This window comes from Urocampus carinirostris, chromosome 9 (assembly GCF_059441175.1).
Source record: "Urocampus carinirostris isolate Australia breed hairy pipefish chromosome 9, RoL_Ucar_1.0, whole genome shotgun sequence".
Taxonomy (NCBI): domain Eukaryota; kingdom Metazoa; phylum Chordata; class Actinopteri; order Syngnathiformes; family Syngnathidae; genus Urocampus; species Urocampus carinirostris.
The window spans coordinates 40,044,742-40,064,729 of NC_142357.1; the positions used below are offsets into that span (position 1 = coordinate 40,044,742).

The window sequence follows — 19,988 nt, forward strand, 5'->3', positions numbered from 1 at the left end:
TATTATCTATGTACATGAAATATTTACTTTAAATATTATCTTACGTATGGTGCACAACGTCATAAAACTATGAGGCTCAGGAAAGGCACTTCAGAGGTTACATGAGCTTTTTAAATGAATGTAAAAGCAAGTCATTCAACTTAATTTCATAAAATACTCACCCAAATCAGTTTACTATTTGTTGATTTCGTTCTCCTAAACACAACGTCTTCTCCTACCAAGATGGTTCGGCCCATCTCGTCACGAGAACCAGGGTCAGCAACTTGTTCCTTTTTTGTTCTCATTTTGCTAGTCAAACATGATTATAATGCAAAAATGATTCTAATTTCAATCAAGTCGTTTTATCTTTTACATATTTCATGATTAAATATGTACTTTAAATATTCCTCAAATATAGAGTAGCCCATCGAGGCTCCAAAACACTACGTGATATTTGAAGTCATTTTTATTAAAAACCTTTCTTGTGAAATTAAAATCAAGTATAATTGATAAATTGAACATTTCCCATTGATTTTAAAATTTGACCCAATTCAGTACACTTGTAATTGATTTATTGGTCTAGACCCGACCCCAAGCTGGTTCGATCCAATCGGTCCCAAGTTTCTGAGTATTGTGGGTAGACCAAAGCATCTGTGCGCTCTGAAAGGTCCGACTGAAACCACATCACAGTTCGATAGTTGTTATCGTGGTCACGCCATGTCGCCGCAATAGTAAATCGGTGAAATATTAAAAAAAGACAATTGATGTTACGAAATCTTTTTAGTTCAAACAAATAAAAATCTTATTAATGTGTTCCCATTTTTAAGACTTGGGAAAATTGCATTTAAGACATTTGAATGCCAATGAAGGTCATACATTTAGAATAATGATTTCAATGCCTTTCCACGGAAACCCTGGGACACCCCAAAAGACCAAAGTGCCATTTTTCTTAAACTTTATTGTGAAAATTCAAACAGACTGCTAAGATCAATATATATTGATACAATGTTAATGGCCAGTAGTTCAGTTCAGCTGCAAATGTGATTTTTCAAACAATGTTGTTGCAAATCTGCAGTTTTTCAGCCTGTGAAACCAAAAAAAGCATCATCTAAGGAATCCCTCCCATCATTACTCATGCAATGATAAAGGGCCCGTACAAAAATGAAAAGACTCCTTTGAGCGAAAACTAAAAATACAAAAACTTTGGTCTGCTTCCCGATCGGCTGCTCCACAAATACATTTCTGAGCCGGGTCGGAAGCGCCCGCTTTGAAAAAAGGACGACGACGAAATCTACAAAAGGAATCCGTTGCGTGTCTTGAAATACGATGACGTTGTCAAAATAGAACGCGGGATTTTCGGGTTTGCGGTGGCTGGACGTCAGCGTTTTTACCTCCCTTACTGGTAACGGGTACGACGGAAAACACAAAACACATTAAATACGCTCGATGGGAACAAATTCATAGAAAAACAAAAGAAAACTAGACGAGACGCGCGTTTTTGTGACTTCCTTCGACGACCCCGCCCAAATTTGATGTCGGATTTTCTTTGCGGTTTGTGCGTCACGTATGTACGTTTCTTCCGCGGCCGGTGGTAACGGGGCGGAATTCTGCCACTACGGGCGGGCGACTTTGGGGTCGTGGGACTTCAGCGTGCCGACGGCATCCTTTACGGCGTGATAAATGATGTTTTTCACCTAAAAAGAAGGCAGAAATTAAGAAGCAATACGAGACTTTCTTATTATTAGCACTGTTTCTTTGAAAAAGGAATGAGTTATACTGGTTACCCACTACTTAGTTGGTAACTGAATCATTCTATATCAAAAATGATTACTTACCAAGGAAAAGTAATTGCTTATGTTACTTTAAAAATAAGTTGTTGTATGACAAAGATTTTGAAACTTTCCGAGCAAATCGACATGCTGCGTTTACCTTTAGAGAAGGGAACCTCGACTATTTTTAGAGAACCGGCATTTTTTGGCTTGGCTCACTAAAGAGCCGACTTTCTTGCGCTTCTTTTTTTATTTCATAATTGTTTTTATTCCTAATTTCATCCATTTTTGTTTTTTTTCATTTTAAAACTGTATTTCTTATTTCTAATTTTATTCAAATGGCATTTTTATTTCTAATTAAGTGTGATTCTTATTTTATTTTACAATTATACTGTTTTTTATTTCTAATTTGATTTATTATTTTATTCTAAATTGTATTTGTAATTTAATTGGTATTTTATTTAAAATATATATATACATTTCTAGTTTTATTTAATAAAATATCTGTCATTTTAATTTTGTTTTCACAATTGTATTTTATATTTTTATATCGTACTTTATTTTTTATTGCTAATTTGATTTTTTTATTCTAAATTGTATTCCGAATTTCATATGTAATATAATTTGTGTTTAATTTGAAATTTGTATTTCTAATTTAATTCAAAAAATTTTAAATCTTATTTGTAATTTATTAGTATTATATTTTAAGTCAAATTGTATTTAGAATTTTCATTTTTAATTTTATTAAAATTTAAATATTTAATGGTATTGGGCTCCAGCACCCCCACGTCGTAATGGATGGATGGAATTGAATTGTCTTGATTGTCGATGATATCTAGGTTGATTCCTTGGATAAAACGAGATTGGACATGGTGCTCCAGGGTAAACGTGTCATAAAAGATTGAAATACAAAAAAAAGGATAAAAACCATCCGGATAAAAAGAGGAATAAAAAATATGACAACGTAGTGCTTAGAGACTGGCCTAAGTTGTAATAATAGTGCAATATTCGCGAATGAGAAAGAATAGTGCAATGTAAGGACCTCGCTCGAGTATTTCTCACACAAACATAGAAAACCGCATATTTCTTGACGCATTTAATAAAAGATGCATGGCCACACCTACCTGTAGCTTATCTTCGTGGTTGGTATGAGTCGTGGAAAGATGTCTGAACTCCTGCGTTAATCTGAAACAATGCCTCACGTGCTCTGGAGACACAAAGTCCTCAGCCGCCTTGATGCAACTGTACAAGTTGTGTACCTGAAAGCCGAAAAATAGGATTGTTTTCAAAATCATGCTCATGTTTACATGAAGTATTCAGATGATGTAAAGCAGATAAAACAAACAATTTTGATTCGAGTCTGACACAGAATTCTGATCCGATTGCTTGTGTGCATGCACATTTTCCCTTATCAAAGATATTTTGATGCCCCAAAGCACATTAGGACTTGCAGTAGCAGTACGTTGGTTGGTTTGTTGGATCCCTCGATCACACGGGTACAATTTCCTGGGGTGTGTCTTGGGCAAGTACAGCCTGGTGGCACCCATCCCTCTCCAGGCCCACAATTCACAATCCACCCTGTCTCGAACGAGCAACCTTTCGCGTGTCAGGCGAATGTGCTAACCGCATACACAAAAATTCCCGCTCGCTCGCCAAAAAAACCCATTTGTGTGTCGGTTGAGTTCTTCAGGACATTTCCATTGTATTTTCTTTCAATTTCACAGCTAAATCCCTCTTTATCTATATATAGTGGATGTCACAGCTGTATCCATCCATGTATAGTGTAAGTCCATGCTTCTTGTAATCTATGTACAGAACACCTTCCACGGTACTTCATTGAATTTGGCGAGTGACATGAACAAAATAACCCGTTATTTAATATCAAAAGTTAAATGTGGAAACAGATTTTATTTGAGTAATGACATTGCTCCCGCTTTGCCCTTGTAGTCGAAATACTAGCCATACTATATGGGGTTCATCATTTGTCTCTAGGGATGTAAACAATTCATTTGGATTGCTCCAGAAATCCAGTGTTCGTTTCCAATTGGTTTATTGTCCGATTGTAAACAAAGTCACTGACAGACAAGCGGATGAAATGCTCAAAGTTCACATCTTTACCTGGTGTGGAGCTCCCGCAGGGATGAAAACAGCGTCACCCAAAAACTGCACAATGGCCCAGCCTTGCACACCATATTCCTCGTGGAGTCTGCGGCGGAGAACTTGATCCAAGTACCAGCTCTGGTCGTGAATGGGGTCGTGGTCCAGCGGATTCTCCTGGCCCTGCTCCTCTCCAACCTGAAAGGAGAACCTCCAGAAGGTCAACTGAAAGCCTTGTTGGGGTAATGGGGAGGGTATCCAATGGTTAAGGACCTTGCGGAGGAGTTCTCTGATCTTCTCAGCGTCCTTGGCGGCGTAAATGTGCCAGAGAGCTCCAGGTTTCTCTTTTCCGGTGTACACCCTCCTTTTAGTCATTTCATCTACATCTCCCTCCTCAATAGTGGTCATGACCTCTGGAAATGTAGCCAAATGCACACGACACAATCAGCATATTTTCCCCTAAACGCTCCTCTGCTTTGTTTTATATGAAGATATTGTCTTTTTTTGGGGTGGGCGGGTTTGTTATTGGGAGTTTGAAGTGGTGTACCATGGTCATCACTTCTTCTAGTTACCAGTGCAAAGCACTAATAAAAATTGTTCTGATGCATACGTAATGCCGCCAATTCTGCAGTGTGTCAAATATTTTCATTTTATTAAAAGGATGTGTGTACGCTGAACCACAAACGTCTTTTATTAAACGGTCTAATGCTATAGAGCAAATAGGGAATGTCTATAAGTAAAAGCATAGCATGAGAAAAGAGAGTGAAGCGCAGTCGAAATACCGTTTTTTATATCAAATTCTTGCAGAGCGATTGCACATTTATGTTCTGAGAAAAAAAAACTTCTAGAAAGTGTAAAGAAACCTTTTTGCTGTTGAAAGGTTTAAGGAGTTTATCGGAAAGATGACTCCAAGTCCCAAACATTTTTAAAAGGAGGCTCAAAACACACTTTTTAGAACACATTTTCGAGACTATGAAGCGTATTTAAAAAACAAAATGATTACAAGAAACTTGAAAGTGTGCACCTTATAGACCATAACATACAGTAGTTTGATTCATTTTACTTCTTACCTTTTCTTATTGTATATTAAAGGATTTCATATAATACTTAAGTCTAAATTGTGCTAAACAAATAGATTTGTATTTGATTTTCTACATTGACATCCACAAGGGGCAGTTTTAATGATATTATTTTGAAAAAATAAGATTATTTTTTTCATCTCATCTCCAGACTTCCTGTGCGGAGTTTGTATATTCTCACCGTGCTTGCGTGGGTTTCCTCCGGGCACTCCGGTTTCCTCCCACATTCCAAAAACATGCATTTCAGGTGAATTGGCCGGTCCAAATTGTCCCTAGGTGTGAATGAGCGAGTGAGTTGTCTGTTCCCGTGTGCCCTGCGATTGGCTGGCAACCAGTTCAGGGTGTCCCCTGCCCACTGCCCGATGATTGCTGGGATGGGCTCCAGCACCCCCGCGACCCTACTGTGGATAAGCGGTGCAGCTAATGAGATGAGAAGATTATTTTTTATCATCACATTTGTTGCAATTGCAAAAGATCTGCAAGGACTTTATTGAAACTAATTTAAAGCATGTCCTTTAGGCCATTTTTTGTCTGAACTTGTCCTCATTTTCCTTTCTGAAAATGTAAGACAGATAGAATGAAGCAAATGATTGCCTTGTCTAGTCGCAAAGCAAAGAGTGGAACGGTCAACAAGGGGAAAGTTAGTCAGGAAGCAAATGCATGCTACTCAAGGGAAACAACTGAAATTCTACACACCTTTGCGTCCATTGATATCTGCTTCTGTGAATGAGAAATGTTGCCGTAATGAAAAAACATTCTTTTACGGCTGATGTGTAAGCCAAAGATGAGTGGCAATATACAGTTATGTCAAGGGATATTGGGCGTAAATCTTTGTCAATTAATAATCGTTGTCTTCTACCAATCAAGCTACAACAGATCATTAACGAGATTAAGTTTGTGAGGTAAATATTTGTGTTTCTGTTCTGCAATAAATGCATTGATATGTGAATTCTGGGGGAAAATAGAATTGAAATAATAAGAATTGCTCTCTGACTGCTTGATTCCACTGACCTTTCTCCATATCTCCTTCTCCTTTAGGTATTCCGACATAAACCATAACATTGACAGCGTCCGACACATCAAGATGAAGGTTGGTGGTGCCAACCTTCCTGTCTTCCGTCGAGATCAGACCTGAGGCGAGCAAGGAAAAACGAGAGGATGAGAATTGGAATTAAAAAGGCCATCACGGAGGAAAATAGGCAGCAGCGTCCTACCGTAAGCGTTGTACATCTTGGGTCCTAGATCCGGTCGTACAAAGAAGTTAGGCAGGCGGGCGGCGAGGTTTAGCCGGCCGTCTCTTTTTGTGTACTCGGGCAACGGAAGGTTTTCCATTAAATCTTCGAACCTGTGACACACACAGCAGAAAATACATGAGCAAATTCCAGGCTTGTTTTTTGTGTTCCGTTTATGGAATTGTTTTTCTACTCACCGTGTGGGCATCATATCCCTGAAATCTTCCCCCGGAGGCCAGTCTTTTAACTTCAACACCATCGGGTTCCCTTCAACGTCTTTCAGTCGCTCTGTATTTGATGAAAACAAATACAAATGTTCGATTGGGGCTATGCAGTCGGAAGGGGGCAAATCAATGTTTCCGCAACTTACTGGAGATGATCTCAAAGCCGTCCCAAAAGTCTCGCACTTTCACGTCAGAAATGATGGCACAGTTTCTGCAGTTGACCAGATCTACATCTTGGTCCCCAAACTCCTCACTGAAGGCCTCGGGACGCCACAATTCGGCCTTCAGTCGTTTGTGTATCCCCGACACCATGACAGGCTAAGCACAAAGGATAATCGATTGCAGATGTTAAAAGAATTTTGATACGAGTTGCAATTGCCTCAATCTATTTGAATCAAATAAAGAAGACCCCCAGGACATGGCATTAATCTGTTTGCAAAGTGAAATTGCTTTATAGCGGGGGGTAGAAACCAATGGTGATGCTTAGCTACTGCATTCGTAGGTACTACTATGAGTAATGTACGTGGATATTATTTTTTTTTTCAATGGGAAAAAAAAAGAACTATATTTCGCTTTAGTGTGACGTGACTTGGGCTCGTACATTTAAGGAGGAGACAGCCATGACGGGATAACAATCTGTTTTTAAATTTCCATTTATGAGGAACGTTGTACCCTTCGAAGGTTTACTTGCTTTAATCGGCACTTTAATTTTAGTAACGGTCACGATTGTCGATTCGTTAAGGCCGTACTGTGATTTGTGTACTTTCTTCATATTTTTTGACAATCACAAGCTTCGTTTCTAGGAGCGAGCAGAGAGAGTGGGAAAGGTGAGATGGCACAACATTCATTTGGACAGGTAACTTAAAATTAGTTTTACCTGGTTATATCAGTATCAGAAATTATTTTCCCCCCATTTTATTAACACTCCACTTATTGAAACATAAATATTTTGTTTGTTTGTTGTACATGATTCAATTGTTTGTTTGTTTGTACATGATTCAGATTGAATCGTTTCTTGTACATGATTCAATTGTTTGTTTGTTTGTACATGATTCAAATTGAATCGTTTCTCCGGCGCCGTCACGAATGGCAGCCACTCCAGCAGCTCCCGTGTTATTTTCGATTGTTCTCAGTTATTTTCGATTGTTCTCAGCTTAGGGATGCTGCTGGAAAAGTGAATTTCCCTTCGGGGATGAATAAAGTATCTATCTATCTATCTATCTATCTATCTTATCATGTTTTTGCTATCCCATTTAGCATCACGGCAAGCTATGGGAACCATACAAAAAATATAGTATTGTTTTTTTTCCTACAAGCAAAGTCTTTAAGAAGCACGCAAGATTCTGAAATTAAGAGAAAGGCATTGTGGGAGGGAGTTCAGCCACTAGCATATCTGAATCTTAATGATGCCGTATTGAAAGCTATCCGGAAATACAAGATGGTCTTTTTCCAAATAGTTTAATAGACAAGGACTTCATATGACTTCGACCAATAACAGAGAGGCATCTTAGAAATGTAACATGTCATACGAAGAAATACTACAAATTTTGAATTTGTTGGGCATGCCAAAGAATCGGTCGGTTATGTCGTATGGTGGAGAAAATACAGTTAAGAGTGCCAAAAAATAGATCTTATTACACACCGTAAAATGAAACATTGTAAGGCAGGGATTCTACTGTCATGTTCAGAAGGAAATGTGCTTCTTACCTGTCCCTGCTTCCAGCACTCTCTGAAAATCTTCCAGTTGTTGCTATTGCTGGGATCCTGAAGGCAAAGGAGTCGCCCATCACAGAGCCAAGAGTGCGAAGTGTGCGGTTCCAAAACGCTGAGGCCCATTATTCCATCTTTGCGGGCTCCCAGCACGCCGAGGTCGTTTCCCTCGGAGGTACCGCTACGGCGGCCTTCGGCTTTCTTTGTTTCCACCACTGAGGCGATGATGTGGTCCAAGAAGTTAGGAAGGCTACTCTTCAGCTTGTCACTCTAAACACACACAGGTAATTAAGGTTTCATAGTCGGCCAAGACACACAGACAAAAAAAGAGTTGATCCACTTACGCCTCCGGAGGTAAAGACGGATGGGAATGGCACCACGCTCTCTCCGTGTCCTTGTGAAAGCTTGCCGGATCCAGAATTGAGCAGATCTCTCAGGCTAGAACCTTCAGGTTTGGACTGTGTCACGCTTGAGCCGAGTAAAAGGCTGTTAAAGAGCTTGGGGCTGGCAGCCGAAGGCCTCGACAGAGCACCGAGTGAGTCCAGGCCGAAAGGGGGTCGACTTTCCCGATTCATAATAGCGCGCAGTGAACCGGATTCTGAATGATTAGAGGAAAAAAAAAAAGAATTGCGATAACCATTACAAATGTGTTCCTTTTTTTCTCTTACCTTTTGTGTCATCCTTCGATTTCTGCGTGGCCAGGTCTGCAAGCCAGTGAAGGGCCGAGCTGTTGCCCTCTCCTGGTGGCCTTGTCTCCTTGGTGGAGGACTGTGCAAGGATACCGAGGGACGCTGTACTACTACTACTACTACTACTACTACAACAACTGCTGGTGCCGGAAGTGCTTGTGCTGACCAGGATTTCTCCTGTCCCGCCACTGGACAGTACTGCAGTTTGAGTGATTTCTGATTTGATAATTGAGGGCTCACTTTCTAACTTGGGAGTTGTCCCAACAGTAGAGTGTGTAGTTCCAGGGATGGCTGCACTGTTTGGCGTTGTCTATTGGGATAAGCAGACGATCCATAAGTACCTTTTAAACATGTGAGAATCCTGACGGTATGACACACCTGTGCGACTCCGTTAGGGGCATTATGGCGGACCAGGGACTTGGTATGTCGACTTGCACAGGGGCAGTTGGCCTTAATACCCCACTTGCCTCTTGCCAGGTGCACCATGTTACCTATGTTGTAAAGAGCTAACACAAAAGACACACGTTAGCAATCAAACTTGATGAGCATATATTTACCGTTGGGATTCGAATGCACCTGTCCCTGGGATAATCTGTGTCGGCATGAGGTTCTCTGGCTCGTGAGGTTGGCCCTTAGCACACTTCAACCAAGAGAAAACATCATCCTCTGCATCGTCTTCTAAATCTAGACAAAATTCAGAACATTTTAGTGACACTCATCTGAATGTCAACCATGCTTTTTTGGATCGCTGGTTAGAGCATTTTTCATCATTTGACTGTGCGAGTTAAGTGCCTCATAAGTCTCCAAGTTACCTCCTCTATTACTCGACATCATAAGATGCTGGTCTGCTATTGGTTTATATCACTGCCGATATGCTATTGGCTGAACTCCCTCCCATAATATTCCCTTTCTCCCTTCAGTTCCGAATCGGGTGTAACAAACTTGCAGTGCTGCTAAAGAGAGAGGCAAGAAGATGATGACAACGGAAATGAAGCTTGAGGCAAGAATTGCAAAAAAGGCACAGGCATCGCTACTCTCCTAAATAATATGGCCGTAACCAATGGAAGATAGGGACGATTATTAAGAATAAGGCAGTGATTAAGTGCATGGCAGTCTTATTTTAGCCCCCACTCTCTGCATCCAACGATTACTCACTGTGCAAGCTCAAGTTACTTCAATGAATTTTCATTTTTTCTTTACATGTGTATTTAATCATGTACATTATTTAATAATACTATATATTTTTTTGTTACTAACGTTTCACACGTGTATACAATTTTAGTAATTGTATCTGGAATACCGGGGAGTTGGAATGCAATACTCAATTACCAAAGGTTTCTACCCCCTACCATCCAACAATTCCAATCCCCCACCTCGGAACAGGAAACGACGTATCCCTGTGTTCTACTGTACTTACCGTCTCTCGGTGTGCTCTTGCGATGCCGATAGCAGTCCAGACATACGCCGAAGCCGCACTTGCGACACACCCAGTGGATGTTAAACAGCGTGGTCTCGCACACGTCGCACATTTCCCTCACCCCTCGCACGGCACGTTTCCAAGCTACTCTCTCTGCGAGAGCACAAAGAAAATGTTGAGTTTATTAACATGAATACATATGAGCTGAGAAACTGATTTTCGGATGTGTGCTGGGGTATTTTTTCTGAAGACAAAAATTGCTCGACACCACATTTATAATAAATCTAACGAGTAGTTATTTTCCCAAGTAAGCATATTTTTCTTGTGCTAATAAAATGTATTAGGGTGTTTTTTCCCCAATGAAGTTATCATTAGTAATGTTATAACACATTGCCAAGACTGTAGTCAAACACGATGGATGTTACAATCAATATTATCTACAATAGTTATATCTCGCGTCAACCAATCACAAGCCCTTTTAATTAAACAAGTTACAATATTCGTAATTTTCCTTTCTTCCCGGTGGCAAATTTATAACAAATAGACAACTCTCTATGTCCTCTCTGTAAAAGGTGGGATGATCAAACTTCATGGCATCCAGCCGACATTTTAATAATAACTGCAAGAACTAGAAGTACGTACGGTGAGGTTCCACCATCATCATGGCCTCCTTCTCGGACATGACCAGCTGGCAGAACTGATCGCCCACGTTGGCCAGAATGTACTTGGATGTATCAAGGTCCAGCCCCTCTTGCACGGTGGGTGCAGGTAGCCATAGACCCATAGCCATTGAGTCACTTTGTTGGGGGCTTAAGAAACCTTCCACGCGCAATATACCCTTACGGGTGAAAGCCAACCTGTTCACAGTAAGAAAATACAATGGAAATATTACAAACTATTCGCCTGCGGTGTAACTTCTCATCACGGTCTACCTTCGAAAGTGGAAAAAACGACAGGAGACGTTGGGATCGTCGTCGTCTTCGCTGTCGTCGTCGCCGATGCGAGATTTCCGGTAGCGCTCCAGGCGGCACTCGCGGCACTTGTGCAGGTGAGGGGCCACATTGATACAGGAGCCGTCCTGAAGGAAGGACTCGCCGGACTGCTTAAGACGACGCACTTTATTCTGGTCTTTCAATACAGACTGACCCACTGGAACATAGAGAGTTGATATAAATTCGCTTGAAAGTGCAAACTTTTAAGACAAGTTCTGACTGTTAGGGCAAGGTTACCTTTGAAAGGCTTATTCCGTGGCCTGCTTTTGGCGGCGCCTTGGATTTTAGCTTTTTGCAGCATGGCTCCATCCTTGGCAGACTGTGACAATTCTCCGTGCAGATGCCCTCTGTCCGGACCGTCTTCGTTCTCACTCAAGTCCGACAAGTCGCTGTTACTGCTTAGGTCAGAGTCCCGTTTGGTGGATTGTACTCTTTCCTCCAAACCAAATTTTGGAGTCAGGTTCTGGTCGAAAGTCACCGGCAGCTGATCCATTCTAGCTGTTCCGAAAATAGAGCCGCCTGTTGTGGCAAGTCCCAATGTAGCAAAAACAGAGCTGCCCAATGTGGACGATGGCATCTCAATCGCTGCGTTTTCGTCTTTTATTAGAGTGCCTTCATTTGGCGAGCGCTGGGTTGCGATGGATGCCGGAGAGATCGAAGTGCCGGGTGAAGCAGCGGCTGAGAGCGCCGCAAAAGAGGAGGACAGAATACCCTTAGGCGGCTCTGCCATAGTGAAAAGATTGGGCTTATTGTCCGGGGAACAGTCAACTGTGGCGAGTCCGACAAACGGATTGTTTGCGTTTTGGTCCCCGCGTGCCAAAAATGGATTGGCTGGCTCTTTCGAGCCTTGCAAAAAGAGGTTCTTGTGGCTCTCTGAAGAGGTCAAATTAGATGGCATGGCCATGCTCCCTGGCAGTGTCCCGTTATTACAACTCTTTAAAATGCTTTGTAGTCCGGATACTGATTCGGAACCTCTTACAGCAGAAGAGCTCACCACGCTTGGAAAATTGGCTAAAGAGTTGTTCAGCGCACCGTTTCTCGTCGGATGAACGTCAAGTGTGTTCGTCTGCTCTAGCTTTTTTATCCCTTCGGTAGCAGACATGAAAAGGTTCGCTGGTTCTTTACCAAGCGTTTCTGATGCAGCAGCAAAGTAATTAGTGTCCTTTGACTGGTTTTTAGCACCAGTGAGAAGTGGGTTGGAATCCGGATTATTTGTCATGCACTGGAAAAACAAATTTTGGTCTTGCTTGGCTTGAGTCTCACTCTTGTCTCTAGCAAAGCCAAATCCAAAGGGTCTGGAAGAGTCCTTGGAGGTTGCGGGAACGGTTGCTGCTCCGTTGATCTGTGAGGTAACATCTCCAAAAACGGGAGTAGCCGGTACTGCTGCAGGGACCCGATAACTCAACGTGGGCCTGGGTGCCTGTAACATCAAAAAAGGTGATTGTAAATGTGCTAGTGAAATAGTAACAGAGATCTTGACTCATGACGAGTAGAGGGGAAAACATGGTTCGGAAAAGGGATTCGATTTTGGGTTACGCACTGTGAAGACGAGGCGCCTTTTGCGATCAGTGCCATTGGCATAAGCCACTGTTCCCTAGCAACCCTTTTGTCGTTTTCAGATATACTTTAAGTTGTGTTGATCGTGTGTTTGGGATCACGTAACCAGTCAAGATGGCGACAGAGGATACATACCATATTTTCTCAAATTTACATTACTTAAGTACAGAAAAATATGTACAAAAGAAGTAATGCTCAACAAAAGAAGACAGCATATCGATGCGAAAGATACTGTGGAAAAGTACTGTCGGAATCAGTGCAGGCGCTTTATGTGTTGTTGATGGTTGCCACGGTAACGGGCTTTTTCTTTTCCTTATATTTTGGGGACCGGCTCACATCGAAAGGCAAATTGAATTAGAAATTTTCGATTCATTTATTTTACAGAAAGTAAATGGAATGTTTTCAGATGTTACCACAGTGTTTTGTATTCCGAGAACATCCGTTGGGGAAAAGAGACGCTCACAGTTTTTGCTTATGCCTGTGACACAAACAGAATTTGGCGACCGAGGGTCAAAATGTTCTAACATGTTCAAACATACTCTATATCAACACGTTTCATTGGGTATTTATGTATTATATTCCTTTTACTATATTATTGTTGTTTTATTTTCAACACAAAGATACTGCTGGAAGTGGGAATTTCCCTACCCGGATGAATAAAGTATCTATCTATTCTATCTATCTATCTATCTAACACTCCACGCATTTGGCACCGTGCGGTTTTACTACAAAATGTGCCTTCGCACACCAGCCCCAAACAGTAAAATGCCGATCTACACTGTCAACGCACATAGGCAATGAGAAAAATGATAACGATATTACACGCATCCCTGCAGGAAAATAGAAAGTAGCTCAACCGGTCCCAGCAGAATACTTAATCGGTATAGGATCTTTTGTGTGGCAGCTCAACTGTGAATGTGTGTGTAGCCGCTGGTAATGAGCACAAGAAAAGTCTTTCCCATCTCTACCAGAAGGTACAAAGGAGTTCGGGTTGTCGTACCTCTGCTTGGTTTCCCCACATGGGAGCCTTGGGGGGAAAGCCTCCGGAGGGAGCCAGGGCAACAACAGCCGCACTGTTTTCAGGCGAAGTCCAAGAAATTGTGACAGGGCCGGGGGAAACAAGAGCTGCCGTTTGGGGAGAAGATTTCAAGGAGTCTTCTCTGACTACTTGCTGGTTTGGAGGAGCTTTGAGGACTGGGGCTCTGGCCACCAGGCTGGGCATTTGCCCTAAAGAGGGGAAAGCCGCTGCAGAAAACGGGGACGGTGCTGCCTTGAGCGGAGGAGGGGTGGGCGTATGAGAGACCGACGTGCTCGAGTCCGCTGCCAATTGAGTGGCGAGCATGCGACCGTTTTCTTTCACGTGAGCGTAGTAACGCGCTCCGTTAGCATTGGACTGATCCATCAGGACGGCGGTGGACACTTTGCCCTGAAGAACGCTTCCTTCTGAGGCAGTCCCGTTTTTGGTTGCGCTGCCAACGTTTTGGCCGGAGTCCCCTCGCCAGACGTCCGTCCCTTCCGTGGCGTTTTTGTTTTCGGGTTTCTGCTCCACCGCTCCAAATTCTCCCGCTCCTTTGAAACGCTTCAAGTTCAAGTCTTCTTCTTCGGATGCGGTTCTCCGCCTGCGACTGTTGTCGACCTTCAGTTTTTCGCTTTCCGTTCTCCGCCAGGCATTCTTAACGAACTGGAAAAGAATAGATGGGAAGGACTTTAATGCAAGCAGCATACATCAAGGCAAAACACGGACAAACAAAAAATGCTTATTTCTGTAAAGATGTACTTTTTATTGTTGCTCATTTATTCGGGATGCACGATAAGAGTTTTCTCCAATTAATACCCGAGAAAACCCTGCCCATGGACGGATACAGATAATATTGCAGAAAGTGCATATGATTATGGCTGTGTTCATTGTACATGTCATCCAATACTGGATGGCACACATGTCCATGCTAAGAAAGCACTCATTAGAAAGTGGCATTACTTTAGCTGTACCCATTAGTAGCTCTAATGAATAAAAATAAATACATAAATACTGACACAGAGAGGAGAAACTACATCAGGATAATGTAACGACCAAGTTATTTTACAACTTTTATAGAACATCTAAGTATATTTTTTTACAAATAACAAATATTTAGAACTTTCTAACAGGTAGTGGCTGATCGAATATCATAGTGGTATAGAGGGACAAATTATTGGGTCTTTTTATCTTTCAGGAAGATAACTGCAAAGTCATATTTGGCTCTTATCTGTTTTATAACTATGGGCTTGATCATTATTGCGCATCCCTACTATATATATCTAAATAGATCAAATTCTATATCATTCCTAAATCAAATTATCTTACCTCATCGTCCCCTAACGTGACATGTATAACGCGAGGGTCCACAAGCTGCTTTTCTTTATTCTACAAAAAGAAAGAAATGTATTGTTAGCGCACAACAATCTCCCCTGATTGTTTTAGAGTCAATTCAAAAACATCACCTTGTCCAACATAACCTCCATCGTGCGCGAGACGAGGTCGTGTTTTGTGACGAGTCCCAAGGCCCAGCATTCCTCCAGCTCGGGCTGATACACGCAAACTCTTCGTCCTTGAACAGTGTGGGAACCTGCACACAAAACAAGGGAGGGTTCACGACAAATCTGCTTTTGCTACCCAAAAAAAAAATCATTTGAATAGTTGAGCTCTTACCCTTCCTGAGGATCTGCTGCAATTCAAAATCAGTTCTCCAGCTGGAGATGGCAGTCAGCACGGAGGGCTGTTCCACAAGCAGAGGGTGTCTTACGTCTTTTTCGACCTGTACCACAGAAAACATTCTGCTAAGCCTATAACGGTCCAACTACTTCATCTGTGAAACGGCAAACAATACGTGTAAACAAAAACATACACACCTCAAATTTATGAGTAGACTTTTTATCCTGAAGGAACTCCAGATTGTTGCTTCCAAAATACTGAACTGGAAACATGGATCCTAAACCCACTTTGTCAACTATGGAGCGGAAAGCCTAACAGAGAAAAACATAAATAAATGGATTTTGTTTGAAATGTGATTGGTAAAAACAGTTTTAATTGCAATCAATGTCGTTACAAAGTAGTTACTCCTCTCTGCTTCAGCATTTGTATATCGATTATCAATGACTGCAAATAATAATAAGTACCTCTTAGTCGTCTCTTGATGAGAATGGAGGACCTTTTTTTCCAAGCCAAGACGTGTGTGATATTTAGTATTTGAGCACTTAAATCATGTTTAGAAGCGACGCATTTTCCCTTTATTTCATTTTTTACTTCCAATTTTGGTTAGAAACACGGTGCCAGACACTCACCAGAGCGGGCCAAGCGGTGATGGACACCGAGGACGTGATCCCGCCGCTCCGAGCGGCCCAAACGATGGCCTCCTCCACCAACAGGGCTTGGACGGCATCGTCGTACACTCGCACCCACGAACATCGCTGCGACGCGTTGTCGAACTCTACCAACACCTGCCGGTGGGAAATACTTTGTTACGCGCCATCCAAGTCCAAAGGCACAGAAAAAGATATCATTTACAAAAACAAACAGATATAAAGCCCGCACATCCACCCAACCAACCGTTTTTAACACATTCAAACTCAGGATATGGAGTACCCACCTTGCAATGTTTTCATTTGACAGTGTGGAATAAGGTGTTTTTCAGTCCCCTCTTTTGGACATTTTCCCCACTGTACGACATCAACAACAAATTGTTTTGCATTTCTAAAAACTAGAATAGGATTTTTACAGTGTGCGTGAAATAAGTTGCCCGTCTGCTATTGGTCGACGTCACATAAATTCAGTTCAGAAGCTCGTGTGCTAAGTAAAGCCTGAAACTGGGTGATACCATTTTTTTGTATTTAATCTAGTTGCTATGGGACCCATAGTAAGCCATCCATCCATTATCTGCACCACTTCTGGGGTGCCGGAGCCCATCCCAGCTATCTTCGGGCAGTGGCAGGGGACACCCTGAACTGGTTGCCAGCCATTCGCAGGGCACACAGGGACAGACAATTCGCTCGTTCATTCACACCTAGGGACAATTTGGTTAGGCCAATCAACCTGACATGCATGTTTTTGGAATGTGGGAGGAAACCGGAGTGCCCGGAGGAAACCCACGCAAGCACAGGGAGAACATGCAAACTCCACACAGGAGGTTCGATCTCATGACCTCAGAACTGTGCTGCACACGCGCTAACCACTGCGCCGCCGTCCTGCCCTGCATAGCAAGCATTGATGCTAAATAAAAATGCAAAAAACATGCTAATCATGGTGACAAAACTCGAGATAATGAAGAAGTACACAAAAATTGGTACCCTGTTGAAGGAATTCACGATTGTGACTATTGTTAAAGATGAGGCAAATACACAGCAAATTTTCTAAGTACAAGACAACCCTCATAAATTGAAGTTTTAAAATAGGTTCTATTGAAGCTAAAAGGTAACCGGGAATTACCTCATTCAAGACATTGAATCTTTTTGAATATATTTTTGTAGGATTAGGAGTAGTCCTAACCCTATGTCATTGGTGTGTATAACTGTGAAAGTTATGTCCCCAAGATTCCTGTCTACTATTTTCTAACGTGCAGCTTTAGCTCAGCATCTATTACAAGTAGACCCCAGGGATAAGGTAACCCCACTTTATGACATTTACACTTATCGGTGTGGAAAAGATGTTTTTCAGATGCTTTCTACGGCATTTTCCTCACCATACAATTTCAACAAGAACGAATTTTAAGTGGCTTCGTGGCGTTCATGCTTAATGATGAGTTATGTCTTTTAAGATACCCGTCTGCTCTTGGCCAGCATCAAATAAAATGCGGGTTTAATATCGGTTTGTATCAGGGCATCATGAAAATGCTGAGATTCTTTTGCCTGAATGACCTCCCACAATGCTTTTCTTTTCATTCAGTTCAGAATCTGCTGTGCTTTGTAAAAAAAAAAAAAAAATCGCAAGTTGGCGAAACAATACTGTATTTCTTTGTACTTTATTCACTATGAGTCCCAAGGCTTGCAGTGATGCTAAAGGGAGAAGAAAAATCATGATAACCCTGGAAACCAAGCTTGCGATTAACACGAAATACAAAGAAGGTTCACGCATCCCGACCCTTGATCATTTCTATGCCCGTAACCGATCGTGACAATTATTAAACATAAGGAAAGCGATGAAAGCAAGGAAATTGTCTAAGGGTATGGCAATCCTCACATCCACCTGACCAGCTCACTACACTTAAAGTAAATAGAAGTTCAATTTCCCTTAAAGTGTACATTTATTGATGTTATTTATTCATATACACATACATTACACATGAGTAGTACTTGCTATATACTATTTTGCTTGTTTAAGGCTTTTGCCTGGGGTAATTGGGTCCGGAACGCTTTAATTAATTTCCATAGGTTTGAATTACCCACTTAAGAGCAATTTCAAATTGAAATCCCCACTTCACAACGTATTAATGCTGTATTGTGGGCTTTATTGTACCATGAGCAAAATTTGAGATAGAGAAAATGATTAGCTATTTTCTTCTCATTTTGACAGATGAATGAATCGTTTAAATCCCAAAATATAATATACTGCGGTTGTGTTGTGAATTTCCCTGCGGGGATGAATAAAGTATCTATCTATCTATTGTAAACAACACCCTTAAGGAACAAACGGTGATGTTAACCAAAGTACATTAATATAATCTTTAACAAAAAAATCTCCAAATTATTTTGATAATCGCAGTATATAATACATGAAATATTCCTATGTTTTGATCGGGTTAGGTTTCCTAATTGGTTTCATTTATGTAGGTCAAACACCTTAACACCTTCATTTGGCCGGCTTTAGCACACTAATTAGCATTTCACTAATAAAATAATAATGTAAATACACGATATATACCGATTTAAATGATTTACTTTAAGAATTATATTAAGGCCTCTGCCTTATTATAATCGACCGAGACAGCTAGCATGGAAGCTAATTCTACATGTCAAAGCAGAAGGGCGAATTAAGTCTTCGGTTGAAGATTGAACTGAAATACAAAACTTCATATTTTGTGGGGGTTATTTAAGGAATACTGAGGATTTTTAAAACGAGTTAACGATTTAATTAGTGAAAAAAACTCGAAGGCCAAAAAAAATCCTCGGCGTCGAGTTTCGGTTCAGTCGGTTGCTTGTGACGTCAGAGCCGCATAGCTAGTACTCAGTGTCAACAAACACAACCGCCATTTGGACAATTTATGAGAAAGAATTTCGAACGATGTATTCGTCATTTTGCATATAAAAAGGCCTTCCTCCTTTAGAGAGTGCGTCGACACAAACCGTGAGAGCCGCCGCAGGAGTTGTTGTGATCGGCTGTCCCCCGCTAGCCTCCGCAGCGGCGCCCAGGCCGATGACACTGAGCGCCCGCACGGTCCCCCGCAGCCAGTCCCGGGCTGCCGGCGTCTTCTCCGGCGTCTTCTCCGGCTCCTTGTCGCCGAGCAGCAAAAGCAAACGCTTGCCGATCCATTCCAGAGACTCCCCCATCTTTGTGGGCCCGACTATGGAGCCAGCGTGAACGGGGGTCAACTTCCTCGCTCGGATGCCGACTGCCAATTGTTTGGAAAGGATGTTTGGAAGATCCGATGGCGGGTGATAAAAAAGAAGGAAAAGGAGCCGTCAGACGACCCGGCAGAGATGTTATTGTCCTCGGCGTTGGAGGAGAGCGACTACCCGACTAGGTCCGCCATTGCGCCCTGCAACAATCGAACGCACTCCTCGTAGGCAAGGGACACTGCGGAGTTTTGGCTGGGGGAGCAGCGGCACCCTGTGGTCAAAATCGGAAGTGCAAGTTGAACCACTGCGGAAGGATGGCTAATAACACGATATAACGCGTCCAATTGAATTACAGTACTATAACATTTTCATTAAAAGTATTTTGCTCAAGGGTTTTTATTTCAAAATGAATATAAAGTCCGTTTGATTTAATTCAGCTTATTTTAAGGCCGTTTTGATGATATAAATGTTTCTTTTTCAAATGGAATTTTGACACTCTTGGGCTTCCATATAAACACCCTCTCGCCGTAATACACTAGAGCCTCCACAGACTCAAGTAGACTGAACCATTTCAAGGCAATGGAGTAGTTGTGACGCTGCGTTGTTCACATTTTTGTTTCGTTTGACTTTATACTTGAGCTAGCGTTTTTAATCCTATTTAAGCCACCCCTGTCCTTTATTAAGGGAAAGAGTTTTCAAAATGCTATCATTTTTG

The 19,988-nt window shown here is 41.8% G+C and overlaps 1 protein-coding gene across 2 annotated transcripts; it reads right to left on the reverse strand.

The window, feature by feature from the left end:
• Nucleotides 1-917: 917 nt before the first annotated feature.
• On the reverse strand, nucleotides 918-19,503 carry kdm3b (lysine (K)-specific demethylase 3B). Of its 2 annotated transcripts, XM_088343828.1 has the most exons (25): nucleotides 19,061-19,503; nucleotides 16,067-16,222; nucleotides 15,635-15,748; nucleotides 15,435-15,540; nucleotides 15,227-15,351; nucleotides 15,090-15,149; nucleotides 13,746-14,426; nucleotides 11,426-12,608; nucleotides 11,129-11,345; nucleotides 10,839-11,053; nucleotides 10,197-10,349; nucleotides 9,356-9,463; nucleotides 9,158-9,285; nucleotides 8,759-9,089; nucleotides 8,435-8,688; nucleotides 8,088-8,360; nucleotides 6,527-6,698; nucleotides 6,354-6,444; nucleotides 6,139-6,269; nucleotides 5,936-6,055; nucleotides 5,621-5,644; nucleotides 4,119-4,258; nucleotides 3,867-4,043; nucleotides 2,873-3,007; nucleotides 918-1,673 (listed from the first exon to the last, which is right to left on the reverse strand). In XM_088343828.1, exons 1-25 carry the CDS (start codon nucleotides 19,262-19,264, stop codon nucleotides 1,593-1,595), a joined length of 5,379 nt encoding a protein of 1,792 aa, XP_088199954.1. In that variant the 5' UTR covers nucleotides 19,265-19,503; the 3' UTR covers nucleotides 918-1,592. The 2 variants fall into 2 exon arrangements, with proteins under 2 accessions (XP_088199954.1, XP_088199955.1); XM_088343829.1 differs by lacking the exon at nucleotides 5,621-5,644.
• Nucleotides 19,504-19,988: the final 485 nt, after the last annotated feature.

Excerpts from the sequence above, each read along its gene's own strand:
- kdm3b (XM_088343828.1), bottom strand. The coding sequence starts at position 19,264 with ATGGGGGAGTCTCTGGAATGGATCGGCAAGCGTTTGCTTTTGCTGCTC. Across the intron at positions 11,346-11,425 it reads ACGGAATAAGCCTTTCAAAG|TGGGTCAGTCTGTATTGAAA; the intron begins GTAACCTTGCCC and ends TCTATGTTCCAG. Across the intron at positions 8,689-8,758 it reads ATCGAAGGATGACACAAAAG|AATCCGGTTCACTGCGCGCT; the intron begins GTAAGAGAAAAA and ends CTAATCATTCAG.